At 39.6% G+C, this 19,256-nt stretch overlaps 1 protein-coding gene across 1 annotated transcript in view; it reads left to right on the top strand.

Annotated features, from left to right (window-relative positions):
- LOC103605975 (kinase suppressor of Ras 2-like) overlaps positions 1-16,239 on the top strand; it is a gene marked incomplete at its 3' end in the record, with an annotated part of 123,086 nt that extends 106,847 nt beyond the window's left edge. The window contains exon 2 of the mRNA XM_008590574.1: positions 16,099-16,239. Coding sequence (XP_008588796.1) covers positions 16,099-16,239 — 141 coding nt within the window. The remainder of the gene's footprint in view (positions 1-16,098) is intronic.
- Between the last annotated feature and the right edge of the window lie 3,017 nt (positions 16,240-19,256).

Genomic DNA, 19,256 nt, shown 5'->3' with positions numbered 1-19,256 from the left:
GACTACTATAAACAACTATATGCCAACAAATTTGAAAATCTGGAGGAAATGGATAAATTTCTGGACACACATAAACTACCAAAACTGATCCAAGAATATGTAGAAAATCTGAGCAGACCAATAACAATAAAAGATATTGAAGCTGTTATCAAAAGGCTCCCAACAAAGAAAAGCCCAGGACCAAATGTGTTCACTGCAGAATTTTACCAAACATTCAAAGAGGAATTGATACCAGTTCTCTAAAAACTATTCCAAAAGATTGAAACAGAGGCCATTCTTCCAAACTCATTCTATGAGGCAAACATCACCCTAATACCAAAACCAGACAAAGATACAACAAAAAAAAACTACAGGCCAATATCCTTGATGAATATAGACACAAAAATCTCATTAAAATACTAGCTAACAAATACAGCAACACATACACAAAATTATGCACCATGATCAAGTGGGATTCATCCCAGGGATGCAAGGTTGGTTCGACATATGCAGATCAAAGAATGTGATGCACCACATCAATAATACCAAAGGCAAAAACCATATGATCATCTCTGTAGACACTGAAAAAGCATTTGACAAAATTCAACATTCATTCATGATAAAGATCCTCTACAAGTTAGGTATAGATGGAAAGTATCTCAACACAATTAAAGCCATATATGATAAGCTCACTGCCAATATCACCCTGAATAGGGAAGAGCTGAAAGCTTTTCCCTTAAGAATGGGACCTAGACATGGATGCCCACTCTCACCACTCCTATTCAACATAGTGTTAGAAGTACTAGCCAGAGCAATCAAAGAAGAGAAGGAAATAAAGGTCATCCAGATTGGAAAAGATGAAGTCAAACTGTCCCTCTTTGCAGATCCTATATATTGAACAGCTTTAAGCCTCTACAAAAAAACCTCTTAGAGTTGATAAATGATTTCAGCAAAGTTGCAGGATACAAAATCAACACACAAAAATCAATCAGTAGCATTTCTATACTCCAACAGCAAACATGTAGAAAAAAAATCAAGGAAGCTAGCCCATTTACAATAGCCACCAAAAAACCAAAACACTTAGGAATAAAGATAACCAAGGTTGTGAAATATCTCTACGATGAGAACTACAAACCACTGTTGACAGAAATTAAGGAGGACACAAAAAGATGGAAAGATATCCTATGCTCTTGGATAGGTAGAATTAACATTGTGAAAATGTCCATACTACCCAAAGTGATCTACAGATTTGATGCAATTCCTATCAAAATTCCAATGCCATTTTTCTCAGAAATGGAAAAAGCCATCCTGACATTTATATGGAATAGCAAAAGTCCACAAATAGCCAAAGAAATCCTGAGCCAAAAATAAAATAAAATAAAATAAAATAAAGCTGGAGGCATAACACTACCTGACTTTAAACTATACTGCAAAGCTATAATAACCAAAGCAGCATGGTGCTGGCATAAAAACAGACACACAGATCAATGGATTGGAATAGAGAATCCAGAAATCAACCCATACACCTACAGCCATCTGATCTTTGACAAAGGCACCACGCCTAAACACTGGGGAAGAGACTGCCTCTTCAGCAAATGGTGCTGGGAAAATTGGATATTCATATGTAGGAGAATGAACTAGACCCATACCTTTCACCACATACCAAAATCAACTCAAAGTGGATTAAAGAATTAAATATACATCCTGAAACAATAAAACTCCTTAAAGAAAACATAGGGGAAACACTCCAGAAAATAGGATTGGGTACAGACTTCATGAATATGACCCCAAAACCACAGGCAACCAAAAGAAAAATAAACAAATGGGATTATATCAAACTAAAAATCTTCTGCACAGCAAAAGAAACAATTAACAGAGTGAAAAGACACCCAACAGAGTGGGAGAAAATATCTGCAAAGTATATCTCTGACAAAGGATTAATATCCAGAATATACAAGGAACTCAAACAACTTTACAGCAAAACAACAACAACAACAACAACAACAACAACAACAACCAAACAAAAAAACCCAATTAAAAATGGGCAAAGGATCTGAATAGGCATTTTTCAAAGGAACATATATGTATGGCCAACAGACACATGAAAAACTGCTCGACATCACTCAGCATTCAGGAAATGCAAATCAAAACCACTTTGAGATACCATCTCACTTCAGTTATGATGGCTAATATCCAAAAGACAGAACGATAAATGCTGGTGAGGTTGCAGAGAAAAAGGAACTCTCATACATTGTTGGTGGGACTGCAAAATGGTGCAGCCTTTATGGAAAATGGTATGGAGTTTCCTCAAACAATTACAGAAAGATCTGCCATATGATCCAGCTATTCTACTGCTGGGTATATACTCAGAAGAATGGAAATCATCATGTTGAAGGGATACCTGTACTCCCATGTTTATTGCAGCACTATTTACAATAGCCAAGAGTTGAAACCAGCCCAAATGTTCATCATCAGATGAGTGGATACGGAAACTGTGGTACATCTACACAATGGAATTCTACTCTGCTATAAAAAAGAATGAAATACTACCATTTGCAACAACATGGGTGGGCTTAGAGAAAATTATATCAAGTGAAACAAGTTAGGCACAGAAGAGAAATACCACAAGTTCTCACTTATTTGTGGGAGCTAAAAATATATGAATAAATAAATATACAAACAAATAAACAGTGGGGGGGGCAGAGAAGATACAAACATCACATTTCCTTGAACTTGTTAAGACAAGTGAACAGATAGGATGTTGATGGGGGGGGGGAGAAGGAGGGGGGGAAAGAGGGACTGGTAAAGGGACACGAAAATCAACTACAGTGTATACTGATAAGTTAAAATAAAAAAATAAATAAAATAAAACTTGTTTAACGAGGTGGCTGACATTCAAAATGACCCATGTGTCTGTATTGTTGGCAAATGTCTGACTTTCATGAGATTTGTAACTAATCATCATATAGGTAATTCAAGCTTATAGAAAAAGTATAAGATACAGATGCACAGAAATAAGCAAATAGCTGCAATAACCCAGAGATGTAGTTGCTCACATTTTGAATTTCTTTCTAGTCTCTGCATTTTATATTCAGAAAATGGGAGTATACTATACCCGTTGTTTTGGCTGCTATATTGTTTCACTTGGCAATTGTCTTCGTCTGTTTTCTGTCATTGATAACAGAATACCTGAAGTTGGGTAATCTACAAAGAAAATAAATTTATTTCTTATAGATCTGAGACTGGGAAGTCCAAGGTTGAGGAGGCACATCTGGTGAGGGTCTTCTTCCTGGTGGAGACTCTCTGCAGAGGCAGCGCAGGGCATCACATGGCATGAGGGCTGAGCATGTCCACGTGCTTTCTTCCTCTCTGTGCAAAGCCACCAGTCTACTCCCATCATAACTCATTTATCCATTAACGCCTTAATCCATGCGTGTATTAATCCATTCATGACGACACAGCCCTCTTAAACACCTCTCAAAGGCCCCACCTTTTAAATACCATAGTCAGATTTCCCTCTGTTACAATGGGGATTAATTTTCAACATGAACTTTGGAGAGGACAAACATTCAAACCACAGCAGCAATAGATCATGATGTTCCTTGTGTGTCACTGCATAAGAGTTTGTTAGACATGGGTTCAAATCCCAGTTCATCCACTTAGTAGCTTGATGATCTTGGGCAAGTCGAATAACCTCAATTTTCTCCTCTGTAAAATGGGGGCAGGAATTGGACCCATATCACAGGTTGTTGTGAGGATTAAATAAGATTATTCATAAGAAGTGCTTATCACAGCATTTGGCTTAGAGAAAATCCCTGTTACCTGACAGCCACGATTATTCTGCAGCATCAATCCTGGGAAATTGGTGGAAAGAGCTGCTGATTTCCAGAGTATGCATTTGGAAACTACTGCTCGATCTCTGCCCAGTGCAGCTCCACACTCTGGGCCATTTTCTGAGTTTTTGCTTGCTCAGACTAGTCACACTCTTATCTCCAGAGGTGATTCTTGTTCCCTTTTTCCTTAAGGGGAGGGCTGGAACTCACAGCCGCAACCCCCATCTCTCTTCCTCACTCCCTCTGCTTCCTAAACCCGCTTCCCCCATTCCTAATGCATCACAGTTGGGACACTCCTAGATTCTAGATCCTAAGCAGATGCAGGATTCCAGTCTCTGGGTGACCCTGGAACCCTCCCCCAGAATCCAAGTCCTTCAACTGATAGGACACAAGTGTGTGAGGGTGTCTTCTGCACAGTCTGTCTTTTGCACAGATGTTATCTCATGTGATGCCTCAGCAGGCCTGTGAGGAAAGGCAACATACGCCCATTTTACAGATAAGAAAGTGGAGGCTCAGAGAGCTGAAGTGACTTGCCTAAGCCTCACAGTTCAGAAGCTTACTCCTCCCACAACACCTGGGAGGCTTTCTAAGATGAATGAGGCTTTTCCTCTGTCCTTGAGGGGTTGATGTCCAACTTTTGGAGTTCCAGTTCAATGGGAAGAAGCCATGAACTACTCATAGTGTAGTATCCTGGTAAAGAGAGGGAGCTTTGGGATTAAACCCTGGCTTCCCCACTTAAATAGCTCCATGAACCTGGGCAAGTGATTTACCCAGTTGAAGCCTCAGTTTTGCTGTTCACAGAATGGGTTCAGAATATCAGCCTTACAGCCAGCATTGTTGAATGGATTAAAAATGAATGATCATATTTAAAGCCCTTAACCTGCAGCGCCAGGCACACTGTAAGTGTTTAGTAAACAGTGGCTGCTGTGTGGCTGTTATTCCTGAAAATGCTTGATCCTAGTTGACAAAGATATTCTCAGCAGAGACCTCAGACCTGCTCTCACCATGGGCTTTTGACCCAGGTATCAAAGGAATCCCTCATGCAGAATGTTAAAAAGAATGAGGCAGATCTGTATGAACGAACATGAAAAGATCCTCAAGGCTTACTACTGAGTGGAAAAAGTAGGCTGCACAGAAATGAATGTGGCATGATACAGTTCATGTGAGAGAAAAGAAAGTTACACATAAAACCACACTGCAGAGTTTCAACAGGTTTGTACGTGTGTATAAAAATGCACAGATGCGCAGAAAAAGGTCTGGAAAGATGGGCCCCAAACTAATCTCAGTGGTTACCTCTGTTACCTCCAGGAAGAAGGGGACGTGCATCTGGAGGAGTGGTCAAAGGGAGCTTTGGCCTTATCTGAAATGTTCTTTTTTACAAGGAAAATATATGCATGTGTTTATGGAATAATTAAAGTAAATTAAAATAAAGTTATCCTTTCTACAACATTAGGACTTTTAAATCAGACCTGAGTTTGGAGCTTGATCTACACTTACTAGCTGTGTGACTGTGAGTGAATGACTTAATTTCTCTGTGCCTAATTTCTTTTTATTTAATTTTTTATTTATTTTACTTTTTATTTTGACATTTACTTGTACAAATTTGTGGAGCACAGTATGTTATTTCAATATATCCATATAGCGTACAATAATTCGATCAGGGTAGATAGCATAGTTTTGTAACTGTTGGGCTCCAGAGCTTTCAAAGGAACAATGTGATTTGGACCAAATTTGATGTTACTAGAGACAACCAAGATATATATAAGGTTTTGTATGTTATTTAGACTGATATTTTGTAAAAAATCTTCTGGAATTCAGCTGAGTACAGGTTACAGTAGGACCATCTACTTAGCCTGTAGTCCTGTGATCAAAAAGTGGCCCAGAACAATAATAACTCCTCCAAATAATTTCAGAGAGGAGGACATTCTAGAAACAAGCAATCACACAGACATACCAAGTACTGATATCTCTCCACAACCAGCTCTGAGTTATGGAGCAGTCAGGCAAAAGATAAAGACGGATCTTCTCTGACCTTTCCAACACCCTATTCAAGGCATGTGACAGTGTTTACACCAATGTTTATCAAACTTTCTTTTTAATATCTAATAACTTTTTAAAATCTTTTTAATTTTTGTACCTAATTTCTTCATCAGTAAGATGCAGATCTTGATAGTATCTTTCTCCTGGAAATATAAGAATATATTGAGATGATGCATGAGACCTTCAGCATGGGCCTGGAACATGCTTAGTAATGGTACTTTTCTTTTTATTGTTAACTGTGTTTCATTTACTCTTCCAAATCTGGAAAGGGCTCTTTAACCTTTTAAGGGATCCAATGTCTTCATTGTCAATCAATTATAATGTAAGAAAAACTGTGAAAAAAAACCTCTATAATAGAATATGTATAGATAAAGCCCCAAGGAAGAATTTATAAGGATTTGCTGGAGGAGGTGACATTTAAAGTGGGCTTTGGAGAAACAGTCAGATTCTCATGAGTTGATGGGTGATGTGTCAGTTAGAAGTATTTGTTGGCCATGCATCTGGGGTCAGTGGCAGATTGGTGGCTCTTCTGCTCTGGAATGGCCTCACTTATAGCTAACAGCCAGGTAATAATTGGCTGCCAGTGGAGCTAGGATGGCTTTGGCTGGGATGTCTGGGAAAACTTGACTCTTGCTCTATGTCGTCTCGTCTTTCAGCTGACTAGCTGGACACACTGTCATGGAGATGGCAGAGATCCAAGAGAGCAACTAGAAACCCACAGGCATCTTTCTATCGGCTGAGACAAGTCACGTGGACACCTGATTAGGAGGTGTGGACATAGACTCTGCCTCTTTGTGAATTAACTGCAAAGTCACATTGCGAAGGGTATGGGTGCAGGATTCCAGTCATCTTTACACTCTACCACGGGTGGCTGTGGAAAGGACTTCCAAGTAGGAGGAGCCTGAGCAAAGGCATGGAGAGGTGACATCCGAGGTGATGCGTTTAGGGAATTGCATGGAAATGAATAAGGCCAGGAAGGAGAACAGGAGTAGAGCTGAGCCCTGAATAATAGTCTAAGGAGTTGGAACTTCATTCTGCAGGACAGTTTCTTAAACTTATCAGTTTGATACCACCATCTCATTTTTTGCCATATCTGTGTATTTTCTTTAAACCAACTCAAGTTTTTAACATACATGTATTTAAAAATTAAATTTTATACAATGTAATTGCAGTGGAAAGCTTGTATCACTTGCTGTAAATGGAAGGAGAATGAGAGAATAAATACAGTGAAAACAAAAATATCATTAAATTGTGCTTCATGTTGTTACCTGCCCAAGGCTCGGAGTCTGTGTCCTGCTCTTTGTTATAAAGGGAGATTATTAGCAAGTGTTAGAGAGTTGTTAAAGACATAGTATCACTGAACTGAGACCATGTCCTTGATAGAGTCAGATGGCTGGAGAGAGATTTGGACAGGGAAGAACGTGCTTGCTGGGTAATATGATGTTATTTAATGCCACGCCTGGGTACCACATCAAGCTATCAGTGATACCCGCAGCTGGGAAACGCTGCTACTTGAGAATGGGTGTTTAAGCAGGGCAGTGCCAGGGTTCCACTGCTTCTGCCATTCAGCTTCTGGTTTTAGCCCAATTTTTCAATATTCTGTGGCACTGAATACATCCGCCCAAGTCCCCAATGGGAGACAAATACATTTTTAAAAATATGAGATAGATGTCACTGGTTTCCCAGTTGACATTGCTTTCTTTTCTTTTTTTTTTTTCTCTTGTTTTGTTTTTGTTTTTATTTTTTGGTGGCTGGCCAGTAAGGGGATCCAAACCCTTGACCTTGGTGTTATCAACACCGTACTCTAGCTAACTGACTGACTGACCAGGCTGTTTTTTTGGCTTTTTTTTTTTTTTTAAAGAAGTTGATACTGCATTGTTATTATTTTTTAAAAAAGACATCAGATCTTTATTTCTTTTGCAATATTTGAAATGCAGTGAGGCACATATAGGTATAGAATAATAAACAGTAAAATCTTATTTATTCAGAAGAAAAGGCTGAGGAAAACCACTTACCTAAAAGCCCAATTTATAGATCTTGTTAATGAAGTAAGCTTGTATTACTTTCAAGTAATTTCTGTAAGTTGGATGGATTTAAATTAAATCCTATTAACCTCAAAATAAGTATTTAAATAATGAGTTAGGAAAACAGTGTTTTATCCAACGAAACATGCATTCTTTTGCAGTATAACTTTAATGTGTATTTTTAAAAACTGTAATGATACATTTGGCTTTTTTTTTTTTGTCTTTTGTCTTTTTCCGTGTCCGGCAACGGATCGCAACCCTCAGTGTTGCCCCCGTACCGGACCGGGGACCGGCAATGGGATCGCAACCCTCGGTGTTGCTCCCGCTCCTCGCTCAGCCAGTGAGCGGGAACCGGTCTGTATGTGGGATCCGAACCCTCGGGCGGGAGTGCCGCCACGCTTCCCAAGCGGCGCACTATCCAGTGCGCCACCGGGCCGGCCCCACATTTGGCTTTTAAAGAATGTTTATTATTTATTTTAAAACAGATTAATTTTGGGAGTTATTGATAATATTTTTTCCTTTGATGTCAAGAAATATCCATTTTTAATTAATTAATTAATTATTGGAGCATAGTTGATTTTACATGTCTGTGGGGTACAGCATTGAATATGGTGATGCTTTCTTTTTTCTTTTTTTCTTTTTAATTGTACATATTTGTAGGATACGGTGTGTTGTCTCAATACATGCATATATTGCACAGTGATTCACTAAGTGTAGATAGCATATCCATCACCTAAACATTTATCTTTTCTTTGTGGTGCTTACATTCAAGATCCTCTTTTTTAGGTATTTAGAAATATACAATACAATAATATTAGCTATCATCAGCCTAGAACACCAGAACCTATTCTTCCTGTCCATAGTTTTGTACTCCCAAATGGATTAATTTTGGTTTTTAAAAAATACTTTTTCTGATACTGTTTGTCAGTGGCTTTGGGGTGAAACTCCCCACCTAATTGTTGAAGATGCTTGTGAGTTCATATAAACACAAAACAAGCACTATTGCTATGGTATTCTCAGTGTACGATTCTTTCCTCACTGCAATCTTAGGAAGTAGGTACAATTTAACCCTCATTTTCCAGGTAAGGAACCTGAGCTTTAGAGCCGTTTTGAAACTCGCCTGAGGTCGTCTGGCTGCTGAGTAAATGCAGCAGGGATCAGAGCCCAGGCAGCCTGACTCAGTGCCCGGTGCTCCTGGTCTGTACCTGACACCACCTGTTATTCCAACATAGTGGCATGAAAAAGAAAAGAAAAATGAAGGGTTAAACTGCTGAGTCCTCTTTCTCTGTTCTTAGCTTGTGTTTTTCTATTTTTTTCAATTACTGAGTCCTCAATTTAAACCAGTGCAAAGAAAACAAGCTTTCTAGGCATACGTACTGCTATTAAAAATGCCATTATCTCAGAGTCTGAAACCTCTTTGGCTTTTAATTGCATGAGCTTCTTTTCTACATGATGATGAAAGTTATAATCCCGAGAGGATCTTCTTCGTCCTCAAATTTATTAGAATATATATAAAGGTTGATAACTGTCAGATATAGGTTTCATATCTAAATCCTTTTCAGAAATTCAGAATTGGCCTTGATGCTCTGTACTGAAAATATCAGAAAGAAGATAAACTCTTGGTTCGTCATATTCTTTATTGAATCCCCAGAGCCTAGCACAGTGTCTGGCATACCGTGGGCACTTAGTAATTATTTGTTGAGTGAATGAGTGAACCAAAGTTTAGGTATGTGCAAAGTGTGGGCAGGGTATGTAAACTAAGTCTTAAATTAAATTTTTTCCCCTAAATCCTGCAAAAGCAAAGCAATATGTGCTTATTATAAAAATTAAGACAATATATGTGTATAGTAAAAAGTAAACACCCCTCTTCACCCCATGCCCATGTTTACTGTAACAGTTTGCTGTATTTTGCCATATGTTTTTCTAAACATATATTATTATTATTATTATTATTTTGTCTTTTTTGTGAACGGCTGCACCGTGCTCAGCCAGTGAGCGCACCAGGGCCATCCCTATATAGGATCCGAACCCGCGGCAGGAGCGCTACTGCGCTCCCAGCGCCGCACTCTCCCGAGTGCGCCACGGGGTCGGCCCTAAACATATTATTAACACACATATAGTTTTTAAAAATATAAATGCAATCATATTGTACAGTGTCTTTTGTAATTTGCTTTTCCCCTGGAGATGAAAAGCTTGGAGATTTTCCCAAATAAATGTGTATTCATCTATCTCATTTAAAAAAAGTTTATATAGTATTCATTTTGTAGATGTGCTGTAACTTATTAATATGTAGCATTTCTGTTCATGTACCTTTTTAAAAATTGTTTTTAAGTTTTTAAAATCACAAACTGGGGCCAGCCCGGTGGCGCACTGGATAGTGCGCCGCTTGGGAAGTGCAGCAGCACTCCCGCCCAAGGGTTCAGATCCCACATACAGACCGGTTCCCGCTCACTGGCTGAGCGAGGGGCGGGAGCAACACCTAGGGTTGCGATCCCGTTGCCGGTCGCCGGTCCAGTACGGGGGCAACACTGAGGGTTGCGATCCGTTGCCGGACACGGAAAAAGACAAAAGACAAAAAAAAAAAATCACAAACTGTGCTGCAATAGCTGGGTAGCCTTTTACCTTGTGTACACACGTGTAAGGATTTCTATAGGGTGGATTTCCAGAAGCGAGATTCCTGGAATCAAAGTGCGTGAATATTCAAATTTTGTTTGGGACTACCAAAGCAAATTGCCCTCCAGTGGCTTTCTCAGTGTTCTCCCATACTCTCAGTGACATTGGACAGCACCAGTGTTAAAATATGTTGCCAAGTATATCCAAACCTAGCCTTTAACAATATTATAACATTTTTCTATTAATAAGCAGGTAATACATATACATTGTGTTTTCTAATATTGCTGTGGAGAAGCAAACGAAAAAATAGGTCACCCATGATCTCGCCGTCAGAAATAACCACTGCTAACATTTTCTTATATACCCTGTCAAATTTTTTCTATGCATCTATACACACACACATTTTTATAAAACTATCTACCGCATTATTTTTCATAGTAAACTATCTTACAAATACATTGTAATTTATTTATATTATCCTCTATTGCCAAAAAGTTGGATTGTTTCCAGTCTTTCATGGCTATTATCAACTTGGACCAAAACCTTCATGAATATTCTTAGTTGTTTCTTTAAGATATACAAGCAGCATTGTTTGTTAGAAATGTAATGAGAGTGAAAGATGTGAGCCACATGTGATTTTAAATTTTCTAGTAGCCATGTTAAAAAAGAAACAGATGAAATTAATTTTAATAATTTATTTTATTTTAGCCAATATATCCAAAATATTATCACTTAAATGTGTAACCAGTATTAAAATGTTATGTTACATTCTTTTTTTCCTAAGTCTTTGAAATCTGGTGTGTATTTTACACCTACAACACATCTCAAGTTAGTATTATTCTACCAAAACAATAAAATTGTTTAACAGAAAAACATTTTACACTGCTTCAGTTTTTCAATTTCCATTAAATTAAGTAAAATGAAATAAAATGAGAAAGTCTGTTTCTTAGTTGAACTGAACCATACTCTAAGTGCTCAATTAGCCACACGAGACTGGCGGGCTACCATTTTGGACATTCGACCAAGAGATTAAATCAATTTCACTCTCACTGGTAATGTGTGAAGCCAAAGCAGAGTTGGTGATGTACCTGGATATAGGGTTTGAGAATCCACTGGCAAATCCAAGATTAAAGGCAACTAGAGAGGAGATTAAATGTCCATATCACAAAGAAATCATTAAGTTTTGCAAAGATGAAAATGCTAATTACCCTGCTCTGATCATCATACATGTATTGAAATATAACTGTGTACCTCACAAATATGTATAATCAATATATTTCTATTAAAAAAAGAAAAAGTAACTGGTGTTGGAGGGACTTGAGCCACAAGATTTAGGAAAAGCAGGCACATGTTCTCCAAAAGTGTCGCTTGTCCACATGAAGTGTTTAAGGCAGTAGGTTGAATGAAGATTAAGACTCTGATGAACAGACATAAGAGGAAGAAGTGGGCCGTACTTGTTTCAAATAGTAGCAGTTAGATGATTTAGCATATAAAGAATTTTGCCTAGGGGCTGGCTTCTTTTTAAAGTGCTTAATTTCCTACCAGCCATGGCCCTGGCCCTGCCCTGTCCCTTGACTTGCTTCCCATAATGGGGAAATCTAGTCATGCATCTGGAGCTAGCATGAGTGCAGCATCCTTCCAGAAAGAGAGTCACATTGCGGTGGTTTCTGATTCATTCTTGCTTGGTGTCTTTTAAAGGTCCATGTTATTGTTTGAATTATGTTCCTCCAAAATTCATATGTTAAAGTCCTAACCCCATTCCAAATGTGACCTTATTTGGAAATAGGGTCACTACAGATATAATTAGCTAATATGAGGTCATATGGGAGTAAGGTGGCCTCTTAATCTAATATAACTGGTGTCATATATATAAAGGGGGAAATTTGAACACACATGCACTCAGGGAGAATGCTATGTGAAGAGTCGAGTTCTGGTGCCACAAGCCAAGGAACTACCAGAAGCTTGGAGAGAGATCTGGAGCAGATCCTTCTCTAGGGTCTACAGAGAGAGCATGTCCCTGCTGACACCTTAGTCTCAGACTTCTAGCTTCCAGAACTGTGAGACAATAAATTTTTGCTGTTCCAACCACCCAATTTGTGGTGTTTTGTTACATTAGCCCTTGCAAACTGATATAGCCCAGAACTCATCCTTTTGGGTAGACCTCCATCCCCCATAAAGGTACAAGTTTCTGAGTTCTGCATCTGATAAATAATGTAAAATTCATTGTGCTTTATTTATAAAACTTTCAAGGAAGCTACATAAATGAATTTTCTTTAAAATACATAGATGGAATTGGTCATCTTTTTACCATAGTGAGATCTTTGAGCATTAACCTATATAACTCAATGAACCTTTAAAAAAATTTTTTAGCAAGACTTTTGAGGACATTTAGCAACATAATCAAAAATTTTAAATGGTTTTTAAGTTAAAATTAATTTTACTCATCTTACTAATCAATTGGAAGTTGCCATTCTTGATAAGCCTGTGTCCCATTGCTATGGCAGAACAGTATTCACGTGTTCAGCTAATGTACTTGAACATTTTTCATTTGGAATCCCAATTTAGAGTTTTAGAATAGAAAATATCAAAAAGAATATTTTTTCCCCTCTAATTTGTTTCTGAATGAGTAGGGTCTGACCTATTGGTTCTTCAGCACAGAACTCTCAGCTGAGATATCTGTAGAACTCTCATGTCTGTCTTTATTTTCCTACTTGTTTTTAACTGTTTTCTTTACATAGGTGCAGAAAACCACACAAAAGAAATATACTTTGACAGGTCCCCATCATTGAGCACTTCCTCACTTTCTGGCACAACATAATTTTCCACACTCTTGCTTTCCTGCTCCAACCCTGGAATTAGCCATTTTTCTAGGGAGAGCTAGTTCCTCTGAGTGGAAAATGGTATTTAGGAGCCAACATCTGGGTCCCCAGTGTGCTTATTGATATTGGGGTGTTATCATTTCCAGCCCCCTGAGTGGGATGCCTAGGTAATATATTTATGTATGTGCAATGCACATATGTATACATTCATATGCACATTTACAGTGACATTTGTTTTTATATCTCTGTGTATTGGTAATGAATACCCCTAATCCTAATCCAACACCAGAGGATTTATTCTAGTTTTTTCTCTTTTTCCATTTATATGGCTCTTCTTGGTGATAAAATAATCTCAGTATATTTCTTTACTTGCTCCATCTTCTGCATTTAGCTGATCTCCTAACTGCACAGGGCCACTGCCTTGCTTGGATGCTCTGCTCATGGGTCCTGACCCCTGCTGGGCTGCCTTTTCACCCTAGCTCTGCTGCCTGCCTTGCAAAGATCTCATTTATTTCTTTTTTGTAACAAGTTTTCTTACTCATCATCTGGGTATCTTAATGAATACACTTTTCCTTTTATTTGTAATCCTTTCCTGAGTTCTGATACTTCATTTTTGTGATTTTCTGATTCTGATTTGTTTTTTCAGATCTCGTATCATCTTCTTAATGTCTTTTGCAGAGTTTTGCAATAGTAGTTTACGGTTTTGTTCTGCTTTGCAAATGTACTTTTCTAGTGTGCTTTCATTGTCTGTAGGAATATTATTCTGCTCTTTTTTCTCATTATAAGTTTGAATGGGATTTGATCCTTTGTATTAGTTATTTATTGCTGTTTTAACAAATCGCCCTGAAACTCAGCATCCTAAAACAACAAATATTTCTTATCTGACAGTTTAGGTGGGTTAAAATTTTAGGAGCAGTTTATCTGGGAGGCAGTAGATCAGAGTCAGTAGGAGATGGGACAGTGGAAGCAAGAAGTTAGTTATATGGGGAGGTGCCAGGAGCCAAGGAATGCATGCAGCTTCTAAAAGCTAAAAAAGCAAGAAAACATTCTCCCCTAGAGCCTCCAGAACAAACCAGCCCTGCTGACATCGCGATTTTAGCTCAGGGAGACTGACTTTGGACTTTTGATCTCCAGAACTGCCAGATAAAAAATTTGAGTTTTAAGCCACCAAGTTTGTGATCATTTGTTCCAGCAGCCATAGGAGACCAACACACCAGGGATGTGAAGACTCCCTCAAGGACAGTGGACTAGATGTCCTTTAATTTCGCTGTGAGTCAGGATGCTTTAGCTACAGAAACCCAACTCGCTCCAGCTTAAGCAAAAAACAAACAAACAAACAAAACCCCAATACTACTGAAGAGGAACTTATTGGCTGATGATATCACTGCAGAGTCCAGGGGTATCTGGTCTCCGTGCTCAATTCAGGGCCTCAGATGGCAGGTGTGGTCATGCCTGGGTCATGTGTCCGTCCTGCAGCCAGGGAGTGACCAGCCTCATGTGAGCCATATGGACTGAAAGCCAAAGAACTTTCTTTTCCCCAAAAGAAAGTTAAAATGTTCTTTTCAGGAAAAGAGGGAATGGAGACCAGGTAGGCAGAAGCAACATAAGCCCACTATAGTCCTCTCTGGCTCTGAATTTTGTGATGCTAGAATCCCAAGACGGTGTTCTTGATGAATGATGGTTGACTGTACTTGGAAATGCTACAGGCATCTACATACCTAAGGATTTAAATTTTGTTTCATTTAATTATCTTCATTAAGTGTATTTTAAATTACAAAGATGATAATATACTCTGGGTAACTATTGAAACAATGCAAAACATTTTTTTTCTCCCCTCCTCTATAGAGTCTCCCTGTCCCAAGTTAGAAGTCTGGGGTTTATTTGTCCCTATTTTTCTCTCTGCTTGGGGACACATGTATTGCCTTTCTTTTGTGAATGTTGTTAGTGTTTATAAAACTATCAATAAAAAACCATCCTGTTTCATGTCATGGTTCTTCCCCCAGAAGCACCGATTTAGGTCCACCTTATTCTAAAAGTATTTGTTAATATGTGAGTACTTGCAATAGGACAAACAGTAGAAAAAGGTTTAAAAATATTTCTCCCCCCTCCATTCCCCACCCACCCACTTGCCTTCCCTAGAGGACTGGGAATTCTTTCAGAAAGAGTCTTTGCATTTGCAAAGGTATACACATGGAAACATTTCCCCCGTGAATGGGAGAGCATTTATTTTTATTTATCAGCATGTATCGTGGAGACTGTTCTGTATCAGCACACAGCGTACTTCATCATTTTATTTATAGCTGCATAGGGTTCCTTTGTGTGGCTGTTGTGCCATTTATGTAATGAGTTTTCTACTGATGGAGCGTCGGGGTGTTTGCAATCTTTTGCCACTGCAAACAGAACTGTAACAAAATAACCTTGTACACAGTCATTTTGCATAGGATGGGTGTCTGCAGGATGAGTTCCTAGAAGTGAATCGTTGGGTCAAAGACTACGTGTAATTGAAATGTACATGGATACAGCCAAAAAGCCCTCCACTAAAGTGGTCCCAATGCATGTCCCCCCCAAAAAATGTTGGGGCCCGCCTGATTGCCGATCTTCACCAGGATGGTGCACCTCTCTTTTAGTGTGGAGATGGGTGGAAAACTGAATCTCAATGTAGTCGAACCAGTCTTTGAAATACAAAGTTGGATGGGGTTTGGGTGGGAGGGTAGGTCGTAGGGATTCTTGCTCTCACCTTTTGACAGTGTCTCTGAGATGTGTCCCATGTCCTTGTCTGTGTCTCCTCAGAGCAAGCTGGTGAAATACTTCAGCCGGCAGCTGTCCTGCAAAAAGAAGGTGGCCCTGCAGGAACGCAACGCAGAGCTGGATGGCTTCCCCCAGGTCCGGCACTGGTTCCGGATTGTCGACGTGCGCAAGGAAGTCCTGGAGGTGACCTGAGGCACCTTGTTACCCCTGCCCCTTACCTGCCAGTGGTCACCCCCTCTGCTGCTCCTTGGGCAGCAGGTTTTTGGCTGTGCCCAGCAGAGTCCCTGGCACATAGTAGGCCCTCCATAAATCTGTATTGGATGAAGGCATGCAGGATCTCTGATGCTGTCCAAATGACATCATTAGAGTGTGGTTCTGGAGTCAGTTAGACCTCTTTCAGCTCTGCCACTTATAAATGGAGTCACTTTGATCAAATCACTTTACCTGTTAGAACAGCACTGTCCAATGGAAATTTCTGCTATGATGGAAGTATTTTATATCTGTGCTTTCTGATGTGATAGCCACCAGCCACTTGTGGCTACTGGGCACCTGAATTGTTGTTAGTGTGTGTAACTGAGGAACTGAATTGTTATTTGTATTTCATGTTAATTAATGTGGCTGGTGGCTGCCGTATTGTAGAGCATAGCCTTAGAGCCTTAGTCTTCTCATCTGTTAAATGGGGATAATGATTGCCCCCTCTTCTTGAGTAGCTGGCATAAGATGAGGTGATTCTTATAAAATGTTCAGGTGATTCTTATAGTCTGGCACCAAATAGCACTCAGTAAATGTTAGCATATAGTTGTTGTTATTGCTGCTGCTGTTGAAAATTTTGAAAGTTACAGGTTTTCCAATAGCAAAACTAAGCTGGAGCCCTGATGTCTTGTGTCCACATCCTTAAGGTCACATGGATAGTGAGATTTCCCTACCCTCTGAGATCCCAGGAACCCACTGTTTCCTGTGATGGGGCTGAGCTATTCCTAATAAAACCAGCTCATATGACTGAATCTTTGATGCCAGGCATTGTACTAAGGGCTTTGCAGGAAGGACCTCAACTGTTGAGACTGTTCAGACTTCTCACAACACCATTTTGGGTAGGTATGCCTGTTACCCCCATTATACAGAGTGAGAAATCGAGGCTCAGGGATGAAGTGTCTGGTCCAGCTAGTGGTGGGTGGGGCTAGCAGGAGAAGCCAGGTTAGATGGACTCTGGAGCGTCAGGTGGGAGGCACTCTGCTTTCTCCTCACTTTCTTGTTGCTGGGGCCTCCCCGAGCTGGGCAGAAGAGGGTGTGCCCCCACCCCAATGCCTTGGGTCCAAGAGCCCTTTCTCTAGGTACTCTCGCTTCCTGCTTGAAGAGCCTCTCTCTTTTTTAGATCTTGTCCCCAAGGACAAGAATCTCACCTGATCCCACCGGATCTAACAATCCTGAGCTAATGCAGCACCCCCACATTCCTCCATCCCCCCATCCCCACCCCATCTCACATATGCACACAAGATGGCGCACTATTCTGTATGCCCTTATTTCATTCCCAGCATGGCCAGGGGGCCAAGACAGGGTTTCTTGTGTATACCTTTAGGATGAAAGGTCCTGTATACATACAGACAGTATATTTGCATGGCCTGGCACACTTTTCAGAGGCTTTTGGGATCATTTATTTATTAAGCACCACCTATGGAGCAGGTGAGGCAGAAACAAGTCTTCTAGACCAGGGGTTGAAAACTGGTGGCCCTCAAGGTGTATCTGATAAGCAGACATTTTTTCTTTGGCTGATACAATACTCAAAAATGTATTTTGAGCCAATATTTAAAAAACTGAAAGAGTTTGCCTAAAAATCTCAGATCTCTGGCTTTTCGTTTTTCACTTGAAAAATTAGAATTGCTGACCACACTGTACTGAATTCCTGTCTGGCAGCAATGAAATGGATCTGCTGTCTCTTTGGGTTCCTCATGTGCCCGTGCCCTTTGGTTCACCACTTTGCTCATTTATATTTACTTGGCCTGCAGGAACCTGAGTTTTGGCTCTTACCTTGACCTATGAGAATCTTGAGTTCAAGGTCACCAGCCAGGGAGTGGGGGTGGAGCTGGGGTTCCAGTTCTCTGTCTGCAGTTTGTGTTTGTGTCCACCAGAGGTCCCCTTTCTGTTATGGAAATGGCAGTATGGAAAAAGCACCCAAGTGAGACTACCTGGGTTCAAACCCTGGCTCCACTGCTTACTTGCTGTGTGACTTTAGGCAAGTGGTCTAATGTCTCTGAGTTTTATTGTCCTAGTCTGTAAATGGTGACGATAAAAGTACCCACTTTATGTGATCTTTGTGACATTAAAAGGAAATCCATGAAAAGCACTTAAAACAATACTCCATCCATTCCAGCTGTTATTATTACTGCACTTATTACCAAACAGAAGTGCATGTGCTCTTTTGGCCCAGGATTATTAAGTCTTTCTCCGTTTTTGATGTCATAAAAATGTTACTCTTATGGTTGTGTTATGATCCTAAATTTCGGCATAAATTCTCTATATATATTCAATATATGCGAGGGGCCTTCAAAAAGTTCATAGGAAGATTTGTATTATCTTTTAATTCTGTTTTTCTTATGGGTATGTGAACTTATGGGTATATATATGTTGAATATATAGTTACCATACATATATATTTATAAATCAGATTAAAATGCACAAGTGAATCCTGCGGCAAACAGGAGAATCCTTTCATGCTGTGAATCGTCCCCTCAAAACACGATTCATTCTGTACATTCAGATCTCAGTTCATCACCTTTCTTAAAGTGGGGCTGACCTGCAGTGTCCCTATTTGAGAAAGCCTCTAAGTGACTCAATTATTGTTCCCTCTCTGTCCCCTGCCCCAGTGAGTTGAAAGGCACTTATTGGCAAGGCACTGATTGGGCTTTGGCTTTTGCCCTGCAGCTCACTTTTTTGGATAGATTTTTGTGCTGCTACTGTTTTCCCCTTTCTGGCGGTTGGTTTGGTGTAGCTGTGTGTCGTTGTAATACACAGATATGGCCACAAGAGGGCAGAATTATCCCACAATATTGCCCTGGAATTGCCATTCATATATATTTAAAACCCGTATTTAAATAATAATATATGTAAAAACGTTGGATATCATCAAGTGCTATGAAAGAAGGCTCTTATATACATATATAGATATATAAATATGGAAGTTTGACAAATTTCGAGGTGTATTC

Source organism: Galeopterus variegatus, unplaced genomic scaffold (assembly GCF_000696425.1).
Source record: "Galeopterus variegatus unplaced genomic scaffold, G_variegatus-3.0.2 Scaffold6204, whole genome shotgun sequence".
NCBI classification, from domain to species: domain Eukaryota; kingdom Metazoa; phylum Chordata; class Mammalia; order Dermoptera; family Cynocephalidae; genus Galeopterus; species Galeopterus variegatus.
This window is presented reverse-complemented; position numbering and strand designations above follow the sequence as displayed.